The sequence below is a fragment of the Pinus tabuliformis genome, chromosome 7 (assembly GCF_031772625.1).
Source record: "Pinus tabuliformis cultivar Carrire ecotype Pingquan chromosome 7, CPIR1, whole genome shotgun sequence".
NCBI lineage: Eukaryota > Viridiplantae > Streptophyta > Pinopsida > Pinales > Pinaceae > Pinus > Pinus tabuliformis.
The window spans coordinates 1583598798-1583616243 of record NC_142293.1 but is presented as its reverse complement, the minus strand read 5'-3'; the positions used below and the strand labels follow the sequence as shown (position 1 = coordinate 1583616243).

The following is a 17446-nucleotide window of genomic DNA, read 5'->3' as shown; positions in this document are numbered from 1 at the left end:
TTTAATCTAGATCACACGTTCAAAATCCATTGATTGTAATCCATGTTAATCCTTGCTACCAATCAAATTTAAGTGCAAAAGACTATAAAAGAAGTTGCATTTGTAACATTCAAACTATTCACCAACACTGGAGACATACCATTCAGTTTTATCATGCATGTGATTTACAATTCTGGTTTATGATGATTAGATGTGATCTATGATTTTGGTTACAATGCTTACATGTGATTTATGATTTTGATGGTTATGTTTCAAGCTAATCGAATGTGATATTTTATACATGTTGATTTGGTCAAATATGCTAGTTTGGCTTATTGTGATAGGAAGAGAACAAGATTGCAAATGTACCTTATTAATGAGCTACCAATGAGGTATGATGTGAATTTATTTTAATTTATTATAAATCTAATGGAAGAGGTGTGTGGTATAGGAAGCATGAACATGCCCAGTTGGGTATTTGAAATCAACTACAAGAATTAGCAGCAACAACGAAATAAATTGGAACATGTAGTAGCATGTTGGTAAAGCACTTTAGGAGAAGGGCCATTGTGGGGCACTGGTACCCAATAGTGTCCATTGATTTCCATGAGCATGCTATAACCGATATGATGTGTTGAGATAGGTATATGCCTTGGTTTCTGTATCTTCCGATGTGAGGAAGCCTTTCCAAGGGATGGATTGCCCGAGATGTGGGTGCTAACAGAACTTAGAAAGTGAGCGATTGCACGGAAGGGGTGACGGGATTCTCAAGGGATTGTGTAGCAGAGAGGGTGTTAGCACTCAGAATGAACCTCAAGGCTAAGAAAGGCAATTTCGAGGTAACCACACACCAAGCTTTCGATCTGGCATCTAGCCCTGCCAGACCAGAGAGGGCTCTCTCTTTGCCAACAAGATGTGGCTGCGATAAATGAATTTTTAGGCTAGCTATGGAGTGTAGGGATTTGTTTGAAAGGTTTTGGGTCGAAACAACAAGAGAAAGGATGATTGGGTTATGGAGTCAATGCTAGTTTCTGCCAGCAAACTTGGGGCAAATTAAGTGCCATGTTCAGCCAGATAAAGATTGTGAATGTGAGTAGCATAGGGGAGAAATCCCACTGCCCTGCAGGCATCAAACAAAGGATGGATCTGCAGCAACAAATTTAGATGAAAGAGAATAACGAGGTTGCTCAATAGAGCATCTAGTAAAGGATGAATTCTGCTAAGACAACCATTACAACTAATAGCAAAATCATCATGAAAGGAGCATCGTTACAAATGAATTCCTAACATATCTCTTAGATAATGCTGAAACTAGGTAGAAAAACAAAATGTGTAAGTGAATTATAGGAAAAACATACTAAACATCAACACCACGATGAACCCCAAGTCCAAAGGGCAGAAAAATGCTTTATTAAAATGATATTCAGGAAAAATTTACATAATGCCAAGCAAACTCTCTGCTGCCAAAATCGAACCCTTACATTTTCAAAACTAATCCTATATATACTAAATTACAAATCTATTTTTATTTCCTCAACATAGGAAATAAAAAATAAAATAAAATCATATTAATAAATACAATTAATATTAAAATCCTATCATGAAATAATATCAAAACTAAACAATATTGAATAAGACTCTCGTGAGCTATGGCAAATAGAGTTGTTTTGAAAACCACAATTAGTGAATTTTGGTCAAGATCCGCTTCCTTTAAGGGTGGAATTCCACAAAATTTGCCCTTTTACTGTTGTTTCAATCTTTGATTGTTGATATTAAGCCCTGAAATCTGAGATTTTCCTCAACCACTGCTGGATTTGTGCCTGGTAACTCTGACTCTTCAATTTTCACCACTAATTTTCCTCTTTTACTCCATTTGGAACTCTTCAAAGCCTTTCAAATTATCGAGCTTCTGAGTTTCAAAATTAAAATCAATCTCATCCTTTGTCTAATGTACTGAGGATCCTCTCATCATGTGAAGATGTAAAGTCATTTTCTCCTGAAGGTGATGATGAACCTGGCATTGCTTTTGAAGTCGTATTTCCATTTTGCTCCTGTTGATCACAGGGTTTAGTAATTGAAGTTGCCATAGTAGAATTAACATTGGCATCGTATTTTTCCAAAGCCATATTTCCAGCTTTAAAGCATCAAGTTTATCAGACAATTCCGTTGCCAAATGAGGTGAAGTAACTTGCAAGTCCAACTTTTTCCTTCGGGCACTAAAATGAAAATTCGGTGTTGTGCTCGATAGAAAGTTTTCAAAAGTAATCAACAAGACCTGACAAACTTCATATTCATAGAATCTTTGCACATCTGATATTTGCCAAGATAAGCCTCTCCAAGGATTGTTAAATGACCAATGTCAGGAAGTGTTGGCCTCTACTGGACATGAAACCTTTGACAAAAGAAGAATCAACAAGGTCAAAAATGTGCCATGGGAAGAGATTCCATCAATTAGATTTGTGCCATCTAAAAGCAACAACAAGCTAATAGCTGCGACCACTGATGACAAATCTCTGCAGTGCACTTCAACAAGCTTGTGAAGATATAATATTAACTGGGCCAAGCCATTGTTTGGAATCTCTCTCCATTTCAGAGAGGCACCTTGATGTCTTTAAACTTTCGAGTAAAGAAAATAAGGATGTCAGGTTAGTTCTCTCTGGACAGTTGGCTGTCTAAGAAAGCATTCCAAAGATGGCAGATGCTACTAACCAACGCAGCAACTTCTCCATCAATGAATCATGACTTTTTTGATCTTTCAGTAAATTCCACTGCTTATCGACATGTGTTTCCCTTTTGAAATTTGAAAGGGAATGCATTTGCATGGCACTAGAACAAGCCCACATCCCTAGTTTTAATAGCTTTAATTTATCCGCGATTGTCTTCACTGCTAGTGACGAACTAGAAAGAACGAATTTCGCTCCAAGTTTAACCATATCCCTGGAGTTCATATCAGGATCTACACATTCAATTAATTGTACAACCACAAATAAACTTTGAAAGGTTAAGAAAAATCGTGTTTGACAAAATTTCCGTTGCTGAGATAGACGAACTGCAGATGTGAAAATACTAAGAACAGATTTGATGAATGTATCGCGCCCTCCTGGAAAAGCTGAATCATATACAAGAAGCCAGTGCGAACGGGATGCGATTTGAGAGAGTTGCTCAAGACCATTTGTAAGCAACCATTGAATGATACTTCTCCGTGAGAGTAAATCTTGAATCATCTCTACTATGATAGTCAACCCAAACGGAGTGCATGTACCAAATTCGCCTGATTTTGTTTGAGTATAATTTGAGACAGCAGAGGAAAGCCATAAAAGCAAGCCCACATGTTCAACCAGGTATTGTGCAAGTGTCCTCCTTTTAACTACCTTCTTCATTACCTTTGTCCTGTCGTGCCTTGCGGATGGCCTGTTGGATCTTGCGTTCATGTTTTTCTAACATTTCATCAATATTCACCGATTGAGGCAAAAGCGGACCTCAGTAATCAACTTTATCTTCTTGAGTGCCATAACCTCTAAATGGTTCCATATTGTGTAGCCTTTCAACCCTTCTTTGATCACTCGTGGAGGGATCCCCATCTATTTTATCAACAAGATTGCACTGGTGCAAATCACTCCCATCATTGTAGATGTTAGTGCCATTCATATTTCTTGTTGCCATTGAACTGCAGTCATTTACCAAATCTGCTGCAGGTTGTGCTACAAGTGCTCTTTGTTTTTTTAGATCAAGTTGAGTTGATGATTTTGAGATCGCAATTGAAGCCCAGACAACATCCATTCGAACATCATCATCTGGATGCCTTCCCTCTGCCAAGCTTCATAGGCATTGCTTGGACCCCATTAGGAAGAAAGTGTTGAACCACATTGTCAAAATCAACATTTCCAGAAAAATTAAAATGAACTGCAGAGTCGTCCATCTCACCCTTTGGATAGATCCAAGCATTTCTAGCACCACATATTTCACCACCATCTGTAAGTGTTGTTCGAATGCCATACACATCTGTGATGTGACTATCAGTGTTGAAAGTAAAATTGGTTGACACATATGAGAATGGAACATGACCTATAGCTGCTACCGCCCCAAACTCCTTGTTTTCGCATGATTTCTTCAGTCACAGCAGAGTAAGGCATATTTGATATGAAATGATTGTTTTTCTTCGACATTATGCCACCACCTACAAATACAGGAATATCCAATGGGCCTTGACAATTGAAAACTGCTTTCAATGAACTTGCTAAAGGAAACAATAGAGACTTTGCGTCAAGGGTCCTCATAAGAGCATTGACTTGAACATTCAAAACCTGGCACAAAAGGTGATACTCTCCATCCTCAGGATTTATTCCAAAATCTCCTGAAACTTCCAATGGCACTTCACCAAAGAAGCAACGAGCATTATGCAAAAATATTCTCTGGCCATGAAAGCATAGGCTTCCATTTAAAGCAGAAAAGGATGAAGGTGCATCCAAAATTTGAAACTCCAATCCTCTCACATCAATTTGCTCATGCAAGTTGGGAAAATTTTCACCCTTTGACAAAAAATTGTGAACCTCTCCACTGGCCCTACCATTAGACCAAACAATGAGAATCTCCAACAAGTTTTCAAAAAGCGGAGAAAAGAGATTCTTCCCTTTTATGTTGACATGCCACTTCTGTGTCGTCTGCATAGGATATCTCTTTCAATCAAAGCAGAGAAATGAGCTTGCCATATGTTGAGATGAGGATTAGCAGCACGGTAAAAGACCTCAAATGCTATGTTCTCTTCTTCTCTATCACAATCCAGTGACAAAACCAGACATTGACATTTCCTAGTTTCCTCTGGATTATTCAATACCTGAACTGCTACATAGGAGGGTTTTTGAGTCAATCACTCATTTGGTCATATCTTTTGATCTAGGAGCCGGGTTTTGGAGTGTAATATACCGTTGGAAAGGTCTTTCCGAGCTGCTCCTGATGAATAGAATTATGACATGTTTTGTGCTGATTATCATGTGCAAAACATCTAACCAAACCAAACATAGTAAGAGCTCATGTTGATCCCTGGTGACAGGCTGCGAAGACTGACTCTAACATCGGCTCCATTAGGGATGGCAGCTCCTTGGAGGTGTCAAGAACACCATAGACCAAGTGCCTCATCCATTGGGCAATACGGTCAAACAGATGCAAACTTAAAACAACTCATACCAATCCAAACATACACATACTGCAACCTGTACGTAACAAATACCAAAAACTAAAATGATGCCTTTTGTAGCTTATTTATTAACAAATCTACCCTACTTTGCAGCAAAATCAATAGATCAAGTAATGCTATAATGCCAGACCAACCAATCAAGCAACTGTGACAATGATGTTGTTGTTTGATAGTGTTTGAACCAGAACATAGTTGTAAATCCTACCAACAACATATACCCATAGTACCTCTGGCTCTGTAAAAGGCAACCTGGTTTTTCTTTCAACTTAAAAATATATTCCATATATGCATTGATAGGATCATAGAAACTAGATTCTATCTGCTGCCCCAACTCATTAACATTTGCTCTTGGCTGGAGATTGTCACATCCTCGCTGTAAATCATAACGTCCTTCCATCCAACCATCTAAGGGAAGCCTTACCTTTTCTTCTTTGGAAGGAGGGAGAGTTTCCAAGAACTGTTTAGGGTCTTGGAATTCATGTGACTTAATTTGAACATCCAATAGTTCAATTTCATTTTCCAATCTTTCAACAACTAGGCCAAGAAAACAATATTTATTCTCCGGTGTGAGTCGGCTGGATTTCAAGCTAAGAAGCAATGATGTTAAAAAACTCTGATAAATCTGAAATTTTGCTAACTCATCCCTTAAAATCAATAACATTTCACTAGATAACGGATTTGCCACATACCCTGTCATCAGTGATCACCATCAACGTTTCTGAAATCTGGATTTCTTTGGCAATGAAGTCGAAGCTCAGGATGTTGAACAATGGATTCATCAGGTAAACGATTTCAGCCTTCATATGTGTCTGCCTGTTGTCCACCATCAACAATCAAATCTGCAACTTGAATGATCTTCCCAGGAGAAGATCTGTCACCTCTTCCCTGGAAACGACGCCAATATGTTAGCACTCAAAATGAACCTCAAGGCTGAGAAAGGCAATATCGAGGTAACCATAGACCAAGCTTTCGATCTGGCATCTAGCCCTGCCAGAACAGAGAGGGCTCTCTCTTTGCCAACAAGATGTGGCTGCGATAAATGAATTTTTAGGCTAGCTATGGAGTGCAAGGATTTGTTTGAAAGGTTTTGGGTCGAAACAACAAGAGAAAGGATGATTGGGCTATGGAGTCAATGCCAGTTTCTGTCGGCAAACTTGGGGCACATTAAGTGTCATGTTCAGCCAGATAAATATTGTGAATGTGAGTAGCATAGGGGAGAAAGCCCGCTGCCCTGCAGGCATCAAACAAAGGATGGATCTACAACAACAACTTTAGATGAAAGAGAATAATGAGGTTGCTCAACAGAGCATCTAGCCAAGGATGAATTCTGCTAAGACAACCATTACAACTAACAGCAAAATCATCATGAAAGAGCATCATTACAGAAGAATTCCTAACATATCTCTTATATAATGCTGAAACTAGGCAGAAAAACAAAATGTGTAAGTGAATTATAGGAAAAACATACTAAACATCAACACCGTGATCAATCCCAGGTCCAAAGGGCAAAAAACTACTTTATTAAAATGATATTCAGGAAAAATTTACACAATGCCAAGCAGCCTCTCTGCTGCCAAAATCAAACCCTTACATTTTCAAAACTAATCCTATATATACTAAATTACAAATCCATTTTTATTTCCTCAACATAGGAAATGAAAAATAAAATAAAATCCTATTAATAAATACAATTAATATTAAAATCCTATCATGAAATAATATCAAAACTAAACAAGATCAAAACTAAACAATATTGAATAAGACTCTCGTGAGCTATGGCAAATAGAGTTGTTTTGAAAACCATAATTAGTGAATTTTGGTCAAGATCTGCTTCCTTTAAGGGTGGAATTCCACAAAATCTGCCCTTTTACTGTTGTTTCAATCTTTGACTGCTGATATTAAGCCCTGAAATCTGAGATTTTCCTCAACCACTGCTGGATTTGTGCCTGGTAACTCTGACACTTCAGTTTTCACCACTAATTTTCCTCTTTTACTCCATTTGGAACTCTTCAAAGCCTTTCAAATTATCGAGCTTCTGAGTTTCAGAATTAAAATCAATCTCATCCTTTGTTGATATGTCTAATGTACTGAGGATCCTCTCATCATGCGAAGATGTAAAGTCATTTTCTCCTGAAGGTGATGATGAACCTGGCATTGCTTCTGAAGACGTATTTCCATTTTGCTCCTATTGATCACAGGGTTTAGTAACTGAGGTTGCCATAGTAGAATTAACATTGGCATCGTATTTTTCCAAATCCATATTTCCAGCTTTAAAGCATCAAGTTTATCAGATAATTCTGTTGCCAAATGAGGTGAAGTAACTTGCAAGTCCAACTTTTTCCTTTGGGCACTAAAATGAAAATTTGGTGTTGTACTCAATAGAAAGTTTTCAAAAGTAATCGACAAGACTTGACAAACTTCATATTCATAGAATCTTTGCACATCTGATATTTTCCAAGATAAGTATCTCCAAGGATTGATAAATGACCAACGTCAGGAAGTGTTGGCCTCTACTGGACATGAAACCTCTGACAAAGAATCAACAAGCTCGAAAATGTGCCATGGGAGGAGGTTTCATCAATGAGATCTGTGCCATCTAAAAGCAACAACAAGCTAATAGCTGCGACAACTGATGACAGCTCTCTGCAGTGCACTTCAACAAGCTTGTGAAGATATAATATTAATTGGGCCAAACCCTTGTTAATTTTGGAATCTCGCTCCATTTCAGAGAGGCACCTTGATGTCTTTAAACTTTCGAGTAAAGAAAATAAGGATGTCAGGTTAGGTCTCTTTGGACAGTTGGTTGTCCAAGAAAGCATTCCAAATATTGCAGATGCTACTAACCAACGCAACAATTTCTCCATCAATGAATCTTGACATTTTTTATCTTTCAGTAAATTCCACTGCTTGTCGATAGGTGTTTCCCTTTCGAAATTTGAAAGGGAATGCATTTGCATGGCACTAGAACAAGCCCACATCCCTAGTTTTAATAGCTTTAATTTATCTGCGACTGTCTTCACTGCTGGTGGTGAACTAGAAAGAACGAACTTCGCTCCAAGTTTAACCATATCCCTGGAGTTCATATCAGGATCTGCACATTCAATTAACTGTACAACCTCAAATAAACCTTGAAAGGTTAAGCAAAATCATGTTTGACAAAATTTCCGTTGCTGAGATAGACGAACTGCAGATGTGAGAATACTAAGAACAGATTTGATGAATGTATCGCGCCCTCCTGGAAAAGTTGAATCATATACAAGAAGCCAGTGCAAACGGGATGCAATTTGAGAGAGTTGCTCAAGACCATTTGTAAGCAACCACTGAATGATACTTCTCTGTGAGAGTAAATCTTGAATCATCTCTACTATGATAGTCAACCCAAAAGGAGTGCATGTACCAAATTCGCCTGATTTTGTTTGAGTATAATTTGAGATGCAGAGGAAAGCCATAAAAGCAAGCCTGCATGTTCAACTAGGTATTGTGCAAGTGTCCTCCTTTTAACTACCTTCTTCATTACCTCTGTCCTGCCGTTCCTTGCAGACTGCCTGTTGGGTCTTGCGTTCATGTTTTTCTAACATTTCATCAATATTCACGGATTGAGGCAAAAGCAGACCTGAGTAATCAACTCTATCTTCTTGAGTGCCATAACCTCTGAATGGTTCCGTATTGTGTAGCCTTTCAACCCTTCTTTGATCACTCAAGGAGAGATCCATATCTATTTTATCAACAAGATTGCACTAGTGCAAATCACTCCCATCATTGTAGATGTCAGTGCCATTCATATTTCTTGTTGCCACTGAACTGCAGTCATTTACCAAATCTGCTGCAGGTTGTGCTACAAGTGCTCTTTGTTTTTTTAGATCAAGTTGAGTTGATGATTTTGAGATCGCAGTTGAAGCCCAGACAACATCCATTCGAACATCATCATCTAGATGCCTTCCCTCTGCCAAGCTTCATAGGCATTTCTTGGACCCCATTAGGAAGAAAGTGTTGAACCACATTGTCAAAATCAACATTTCCAGAAAAATTAAAATCAACTGCAGAGTCATCCATCTCACCCTCTGGATAGATCCAAGCATTTCCAGCACCGCGTATTTCACCACCATCTGTAAGCGTTGCTCGAATGTCATACACATCTGTGATGTGACTATCAGTGTTGAAAGTAAAATTGGTTGACACATATGAGAATGGCACACGACCTATCGCTGCTACTACCCCAAACTCCTTGTTTTCACATGACTACTTCAGCCGCAACAGAGTAAGGCATATTTGATATGAAATGATTGTTTTTCTTTGACATTATGCCACCACCTACAAATACAGGAATATCGAATGGACCTTAACAATTGAAAACGTATTTCAATGAACCTGCTAAAGGAAACAAAAGAGGCTTTGCATCAAGGGTCCTCATAAGAGCATTGACTTCAACATTCGAAACTCGGCACGAAAGGTGATACTCTCCATCCTTGGGATTTATTCCAAAATATCATGAAACTTCCAACGATACTTCACCAAAGAAGCAACGAGCGTTATGCAAAAATATTCTCTGGCCACAAAAGCATAGGCTTCCATTTAAAGCAGAAAAGGATGAAGGTGCATGCAAAATTTGAAACTCCAATCCTCTCACATCAATTTGCTCATGCAAGTTGGGAAAATTTTCACCCTTTAACAAACAAGTGTGAACCTCTCCACTGGTCCTACCATTAGACCAAACAATGAGAATCTCCAACAAGTTTTCAAAAAGCGGAGCAAAGAGATTCTTCCCTTTTATGTTGACATGCCACTTCTGTGTCGTCTGCATAGGATATCTCTTTCAATCAAAGTAGAGAAATGAGCTTGCCATATGTTGAGATGAGGATTAGCAGCACAGTAAAAGACCTCAAATTCTATGTTCTCTTCTTCTCTATCACAGTCCAGTGACAAAACCATACATTGACATTTCCTAGTTTCCTCTAAATCATTCAATACCTGAACTGCTACGTGGGAGGGTTTTTGAGTCACTCACTCATTCGGTCATATCTTTTGATCCGGGAGCCGATTTTTGGAGTGTAATATACCGTTGGAAAGATCTTTCCGAGCTGCTCCTGATGAATAGACTTATGACATGTTTTGGGCTGATTATCATGTGCAAAAGATCTAACCAAACCAAACATAGTAAGAGCTTTAAATGCCTTTGTAAATGGATTCATTACAAAATAGTTGTGTGTTTGGGAGCATTCTGTTGGTAAGGATAAAACCACCATTGGTCCAACAATACACTCTACTCTGTATCTTGAATCTATGAATCCCAAATGAAATTGATATATGTGGCCATTTTGATTAAGGTATTGAGCAGCAAAACAATTGTCTTCACTATTGAGGAAAGGAACGAGAAATCCAAATTCGTTCGTAGAGACATTCTTGCAACGTAAAAAGAAAGAAGGGTTTTGCAAAGCATTCTTCCATTTTTTACAAACAGTGCCAAACTTTATCACAACCGATAAAGGGAGCCACATGAAGACAAGTTCAAGAACTTCGAATGGAAGACAACTCCAAATAGCTGGATCCATGATGAAACAGTGAAATCACCTAATAGTAAAAAAAAAAGGCATTTGATATCAACAAAACAATTTAATGTTGAATAAAATTAAAAGTAACATAAATACATAATTTACCATACACAATTTTCCATTTTGTTAAGGATAAGAAATGTTAATGGTTGTGTAAGAGTGAAATTTGAACTAATAAAAAATAGTTGGTGAACAACTTGTTTTTTTTTCTATATTCAAGATCACATGGCGTTGGTGAACAACTTGGTTTTTTTTCTAGATTCAAGATCACATGGCTACCTGTTTTGTATAGTAGTGAATTTATTTTAGTTATATGTTTTAATTATGTATGTAATGTGAATGACCTAAATAATTTCTGGTTGGAATTTGACAAAAAAAAAATTGACTCAATCATAATGAATCCAAAAATATCAAATTAAAATTATATTACTAAATTTCTAAAACAACATATTAGTATACGTTAATTTTTTTCATATTTACAATTAATCTAAAATCACTTTACTTATTTATTAATAAAACAATAGATTGTTAATATGATAAGATAATCCTTATATTAGACTGCATTAATATCACAACCTAAGCATTCTAATGGACTAAATTAATATCTACATGATTATGATTATGTGGTATATGGAGCTTTAATTAATAAATATTAGGAAATTTAAATAATAAAAAATGTAATATGTTTTATGTTTGTGAGATTTTTCAACATAATTTTATATATTTATAACTTTTTTTAATTATTTGAATTTCTTAATATTTATTAAAATAGTATTTCTTACTTAATAATGTAATTTTTAACGATACACTAATCATAATAGTTATAATTTAAATGTTCTTAACCATTAAGAAAATGTGTTTTCTAAAACAATTAATTCTATATGTCTCCATTGTTTAAAAAAAAATAATGATATATAACTTGATCTTAATCTTAAAACTGAATTATTATTTTTATTTTATGTGTTTATAAATATTTTTAATGGGTTTTCTAACAAGTAGATGTTAACGAATTTTTGGTTGGAACTAACTACATTTTACTTGTGATTCCAAACAATCTTTACTCAAATTTACTTGTAATTTTTTTTTTTGAATCAAATTTACTTGTAATTCCAAAGAATTTTCGCCAAATTAAAAACAATAGAAAATCTAAAAACACATGAATTTAAACATATATTAAGTAAGGTGTTTAAAGTTTCTTTTAAAAAAAATTGAAAAGATTTGTTTTATTGAATTAATCTATTCTTATACATATTTTTATTATACAATGTTTTTTTTTTAATTGTAATTTATGAAAGAAATAAAAAAAATGTGCTTAAAGTTTCTCTAATTTTTTTTTTGAAAAGATTTGTTTTATTGAATTAATCTATTCTTATACATATTTTTATTATACAATGTTTTTTTTTAATTATAATTTATGAAAGAAAAAAAAAAGGTTACAGTAAGAGATTTAATAAAACTTATTATAATATAATTTTATAAAATCCATATCTTATTTTTCTAACATATTGTAATATGTATGTAATATAATGAGAAGAGTTTTTTCATTATTCCCTTATATAATTATATTATTCTATTTCTTTCAAAAAAAAATGTTTAAACAATTCTCAGTAACATATTAAATACATTTATCAGCAAGAGGGGTTCAATGAGGTGGTTGCTGAAGTCTGGAACCGGAAAATTCAGGGATCCCCTTTCTTCGTGTGGGAAGAAAAGTTGCGGGCTCTTAAGAGAAGGCTCAAGGAGTGGGCTAAAGCTTTGAAAACACCTGCTGCCAAGAGAAAAGAGTCTATAGAAAACCTTGCTGCCCTCCAATCTTCAATGGAGAATTCAGTTATTACCCAAAGTCTGCTCCAAGAAGAAGTTGAGTTGCAAAAAGCCCTTCATAAAGCTAGTAGGGACGAAGAGGAGTATTGGAGACAAAAATCTAGAAATTTATGGTTACAGGCCGGCGACAAAAATACTAGTTTTTTCCACAAGCATGCCGAAGCTCGAAAGCAATTCAAAAATGTTTCAGAAATCCGATTCCAAGATACAGTGGTTAATGATTTTGAAGGCATCAAGAGAGCAGCATTCTCCTTTTTTAAAGATCTCTATTCAGCACCTGATGACCAGCCTATAGATCCTCAAGCATATCCGTATAATCTAATCCCCTCCTGTGTGCATGACCCTGTCAATAATATGCTGACTGCCCCGATCAGCATGGACGAGCTCAAGAAAGCCTTGGATTGCATGGAACCGGATAAAGCGCCAGGGCCTGATGGGTTCACTGCTAGGTTCTTTCAGTCTTGCTGGTCAATTATCAACAAAGACCTTCTGAGAATGGTAAGGAAGTCCCAATTATGCGCAAAGATAGGAGGCAGCACCAATTCAGCCTTCCTGGCATTGCTTCCGAAAGAAAAAGGAGCTTCAGATTTCAGTAGATTTCGTCCCATTTCGTTGTGCAATACTAGCTATAAACTGATTACCAAAATAATATCCATTCGCCTCAAGAATATTTTGCCGGACATCATACCGGAGAACCAAGGAGGCTTCATCAAAGGGAGAAAGATACTGGATAATATTGTGCTGGTTCAAGAGGCAGTTCATTCAAGTGGCCAGAGAAAAGAGAAAGGAATGGTAATAAAACTCGATTTGGCTAATGCCTTTGATAGGGTGAGGCATGACTTCCTGTTTGCTGTTATGACAAAAATGGGCTTCTCAACAAACTTCACAAATTGGGTGAAAGCCTGCATTGCCTCTCCTTGGATTGCACCGTTGGTAAATGGAAGATCGACTGAATTTTTTACAGCCTCCAGGGGATTAAGACAAGGCTGTCCGCTGTCCCCGCTTCTCTATGCTATACAAGCCTCTGTGCTTAGTTTCCAGCTCGACTTCTGTCAGCAAATCCAAATTCTACCAGGCCTTAGAATGGTGCAAAATGTCAAAGAAATAAACCATGCCCAATTTGCCGACGACACACTGCTTCTAGGTGGAGCGAGCATTAATTCGGCCAGTTCTTTCAAAAAGGAACTGGACATCTATAAGGAAGCATCCGGCAGCAAGATTAACTATTCAAAAAGTACAATCTATGGCTGGAATTGCTCAGCTAAAAATCTTGCTGACATAGCTAGGCTACTTGAAATGAAAATCTGTCAAGACTGGGAATCATTCAAATATCTTGGGATCCCAATTTTCAGATCCATCCCTAAAGTTTCCCATTGGATGCCCCTTTTGGACAAGCTTAAGCTCAGAATACATGCCTGGGGAGCCTCCTGGCTGAACACTGCTGGGAAAATTATCCTTATAAAATCTGTCTTAACAAGCATGCCTCTTTTTCAGCACTCCATTCTCCTTGCCCCCAAAACCTTTCTCAGTAAAATGGATGGTATGCTGAGGAGATTCCTGTGGGAAGGGGGGAAAAACAATGAAAGAAGGCTTCATTTAGTAAATTGGGATACCATTAAGAGACCATTCATAGAAGGAGGTCTGCAAATGAGAGACTTGGCTGCCCAAAATCTCGCTCTAGGCTCAAAAATTTTGTGGAATATTGTGGCAGGGAAAATAAGCTGGAGCAAGAAAGTACTGTGGAAGAAATACTTTCAAGGTCAACGTTTGAGATGTCTGGACCTTCCTCCAAAAAACTCCAAAGGTTCCCCAATATCCAAGCTTTGTATTGCGGCTCTGGACAACTTCAGCCCCAACCTCTACTGGATCCCAGGTAATGGGAAAAAAATAAGAATTTGGAAAGATCAGATTCTTGGAGACCAGCCACTACATCATATAAAAGACCTGGCAAATATTAAACTATGGCTGCATTCCAACAATAAGGAAACACTTTGGGACATATCCAACTGGACGGAGGATGCTGACAGAAGATGGGACAGCTGGAATCTTGGAGAGGTACCACACCATTTGCAATCTGAAGCTTCTTTACTTTTAGACAAACTGCAAGGAAAATCCCCATTGTCAGCAACAGCCAAGGACAAAAGAGGGTGGGGCTCCCATACTGGTTCCTTCTCGGTTGCTGAAGGATACAAAAGTTTAATTGCTGTCCCGAATGTTCCTCCAGACCCAACGCAATGGAAATTCATATGGAGCTTTCCTTCTCTCCCAAAAATAGACTTCTTCTGCTGGACGCTCGCTCATAACAGTATTCTCACAGGAGACAACCTGAGAAAACGGGGAATGGAAGGGCCTTCCAGATGCCCATTATGTATATCAGAGGAAGAAACAGCTGATCACCTGTTGTTGCTGTGCCCCTTTGCCAAGGCAGTCTGGAAGGGGGTTCTGAGTTCAAGGGCGGACAAGATTGAGCTACCAAGAAATGTGCCAACCCTGCTTCACGAGTGGGCCAAGCTATCATCATTCTGCCTCAATAAAAAAAACCTTCTTAAGACTGCTTGGATGTGGACCCCTAAATACATCTGCTGGAAGTTATGGCTGGAAAGGAATAACAGAATTTTCAGAGGAGAAATCTGCACTTCAAACAACGTTATATCCAAAATTAAAGCTATCTTGGGAGAGACATTGGAAGCTAAGCCAGCCTTAAGGAATGAAGCAAAGCTGGACAATGAGGAGGAGCTGTGGCTGAAAGATATTGTTCCGAATAATCAATCCATCCCTTCTACTCCAGCCTCTTGCCATGCTATGTGGGAAATTCGCCTGGAAGAACAGGAATTTCTAAAGTGGAGATCGGCACTAGATGACCATTGTCTATTCTTCGACGGGGCCTCTAAAGGCAATCCAGGAGCTGCGGGTGGAGGTGGAGTTCTGCTGAATCCCGATGGTTCTACTTTACTCAGGTATCATTGGGGTCTGGGAATCGAATCAAACAATAGAGCTGAGGCTCTAGCTTTGTGGCAGGGGCTGACTCTGGCTCTTAAACGGAATATTCAATCACTGACGGTCTTCGGAGACTCTAGGCTCATCATTCAAGCAATGAACTCTTCCTCGAATCCGTTGCAGATCCACTTAGGCCGAATTCTCAAGAAAATTAGACCCATGCTGGCTAAGTTTCGAAAAATCTCCTTTTTCCATATAATGAGGCAGCTAAATTCTCAAGCTGATTCGGAAGCCAATCTTGGCTCAGCTAGAAGCCAAAGAACCCTCTCAGTCAACTTTGAGGAATCCCTCTGCATCATCCCTTAATAGGCTTAACCAGGAAATCTGTTATTTAAGATGTATTGGGGATCAGCTACTGAACCAGCTATCTCGGATACCCTTCAGGCTTTAGCTGTTCTTCCAGGAATCAGTTACACCAAGCTCCAAGGGCAGGCAACCAAGAAAAGTTAGATGCATTGGATTCTCTGTTTCTGGCTGGCCCTATACACTCTGTTCCAAACAGGATCCGACTTGAGCATTGTGGGTTTGATTGGATGATTGCACTGTACAGGTGTGCTCCAGGTAGAAATAAAAGAGTTTTCACTGGTTCCCCAATCACATTTCTGAAGAAAACCAAGAAGGGCAGCAATAAGTCTGGACCTTTTTCCGTCTTTTAACTCTTAAGCTTGTTGAGACTGGTAGCAGCATAACCCTTTCTAGGCTTTTCGATTAACTGCAGAAAGATGATCTTGTGTCAGGCTTCTCCTTTTCCATCGGTTCCATCGACTCGCCTCCTACAAAGGGAAATATGAAATTAGCATTAGCGCAAAACAGGGTATCAATTTACAGACTTACAGTCCATCAGCCGCGCAGACAAGCAAGTCAGTTGCTTGTAGTAATTCTCTCTGTCATTTAAAAAATGAATGCTCCAACTTAGTGATCAATGCCCATACAGCGTTCAATATCTCTCTGCATTTACATCCACTGCAGGAACTTTAGTGGAGGATAGGTTGAGATTGAAGATCAGAGATGGAAGACGCCATTTCAAAGCTCAGATCCGGAATGTCCCTCTGGCAACAGAGATAGAGGACGGCATTTCATTTTCCAGGTTGAAGCAAGTCAAACTCAGAACTCTTCCAGAGGCAACAGGTAACAACCAAGGATTGTATGGACAAAAGATCCGTTAATGAAGTTCAGATCCTTTAGGCAGAGACTCTGCGAACCTTCTCCACAAAAGGCGACTCTGTGACAAAGAATGCCCATGGACTCACTGTGTAACAAGAACTCAGAGAGAAAAGAAAAATGAGGAATTTATTCCATTGTAAAAAGCATGCGGTAGCTGTTTTGCCGCCCTTCAAAAAACTAACCGTTAAAGTCAAAAAAAAAACATATTAAATACATTTAATTATTTAAATTAATACATTCCAGCTAAAGACATATACATTATACATTACCCATATTACACATATACATCATGGAAATTCCTACAATATTAATGACAACCAATTACATTTAAATACACATGTAAATATTCATAATTATACCTCACACCCTTTTTTTGAATCCAACAAAATTTCCTCAAGCAACCACACACACATAAGATTTGACATTATCAATTAGCACGAAAGTTGGGTTTCTTTATCCACTTGATTATGATTATAGGGTATATGGAGGTTAAATTGAAATATATTGATGGCTTGCTAATAGATGCAATGTGAGAATTTCAGGAGTAAGACATCCATCCAATTGAATAGAATAGTGTTTAAGAGCTATATCTAATTTTTTCAAAAAAATATTTTACAAGGCTTTTAAACAAGTAGAAAAAGGTGTGACATTCTTTACAATGAACATTTAATAGAACAACATATTCCACTTGTTTGGGTGCCAAAGTTAATTTATAGTGCCACATAGTTAATTTATAGTG

At 37.7% G+C, this 17446-nt stretch overlaps 1 protein-coding gene across 1 annotated transcript; it reads left to right on the top strand.

Moving 5' to 3' along the window:
• Positions 1 to 6090: 6090 nt before the first annotated feature.
• Positions 6091 to 15849, top strand: LOC149254137 (uncharacterized). Its single transcript, XM_089454696.1, has 2 exons — positions 6091 to 6123; positions 12355 to 15849. Exons 1-2 carry the CDS (start codon positions 6091 to 6093, stop codon positions 15847 to 15849), a joined length of 3528 nt encoding a protein of 1175 aa, XP_089310822.1.
• The last annotated feature ends 1597 nt before the right edge of the window (positions 15850 to 17446 follow it).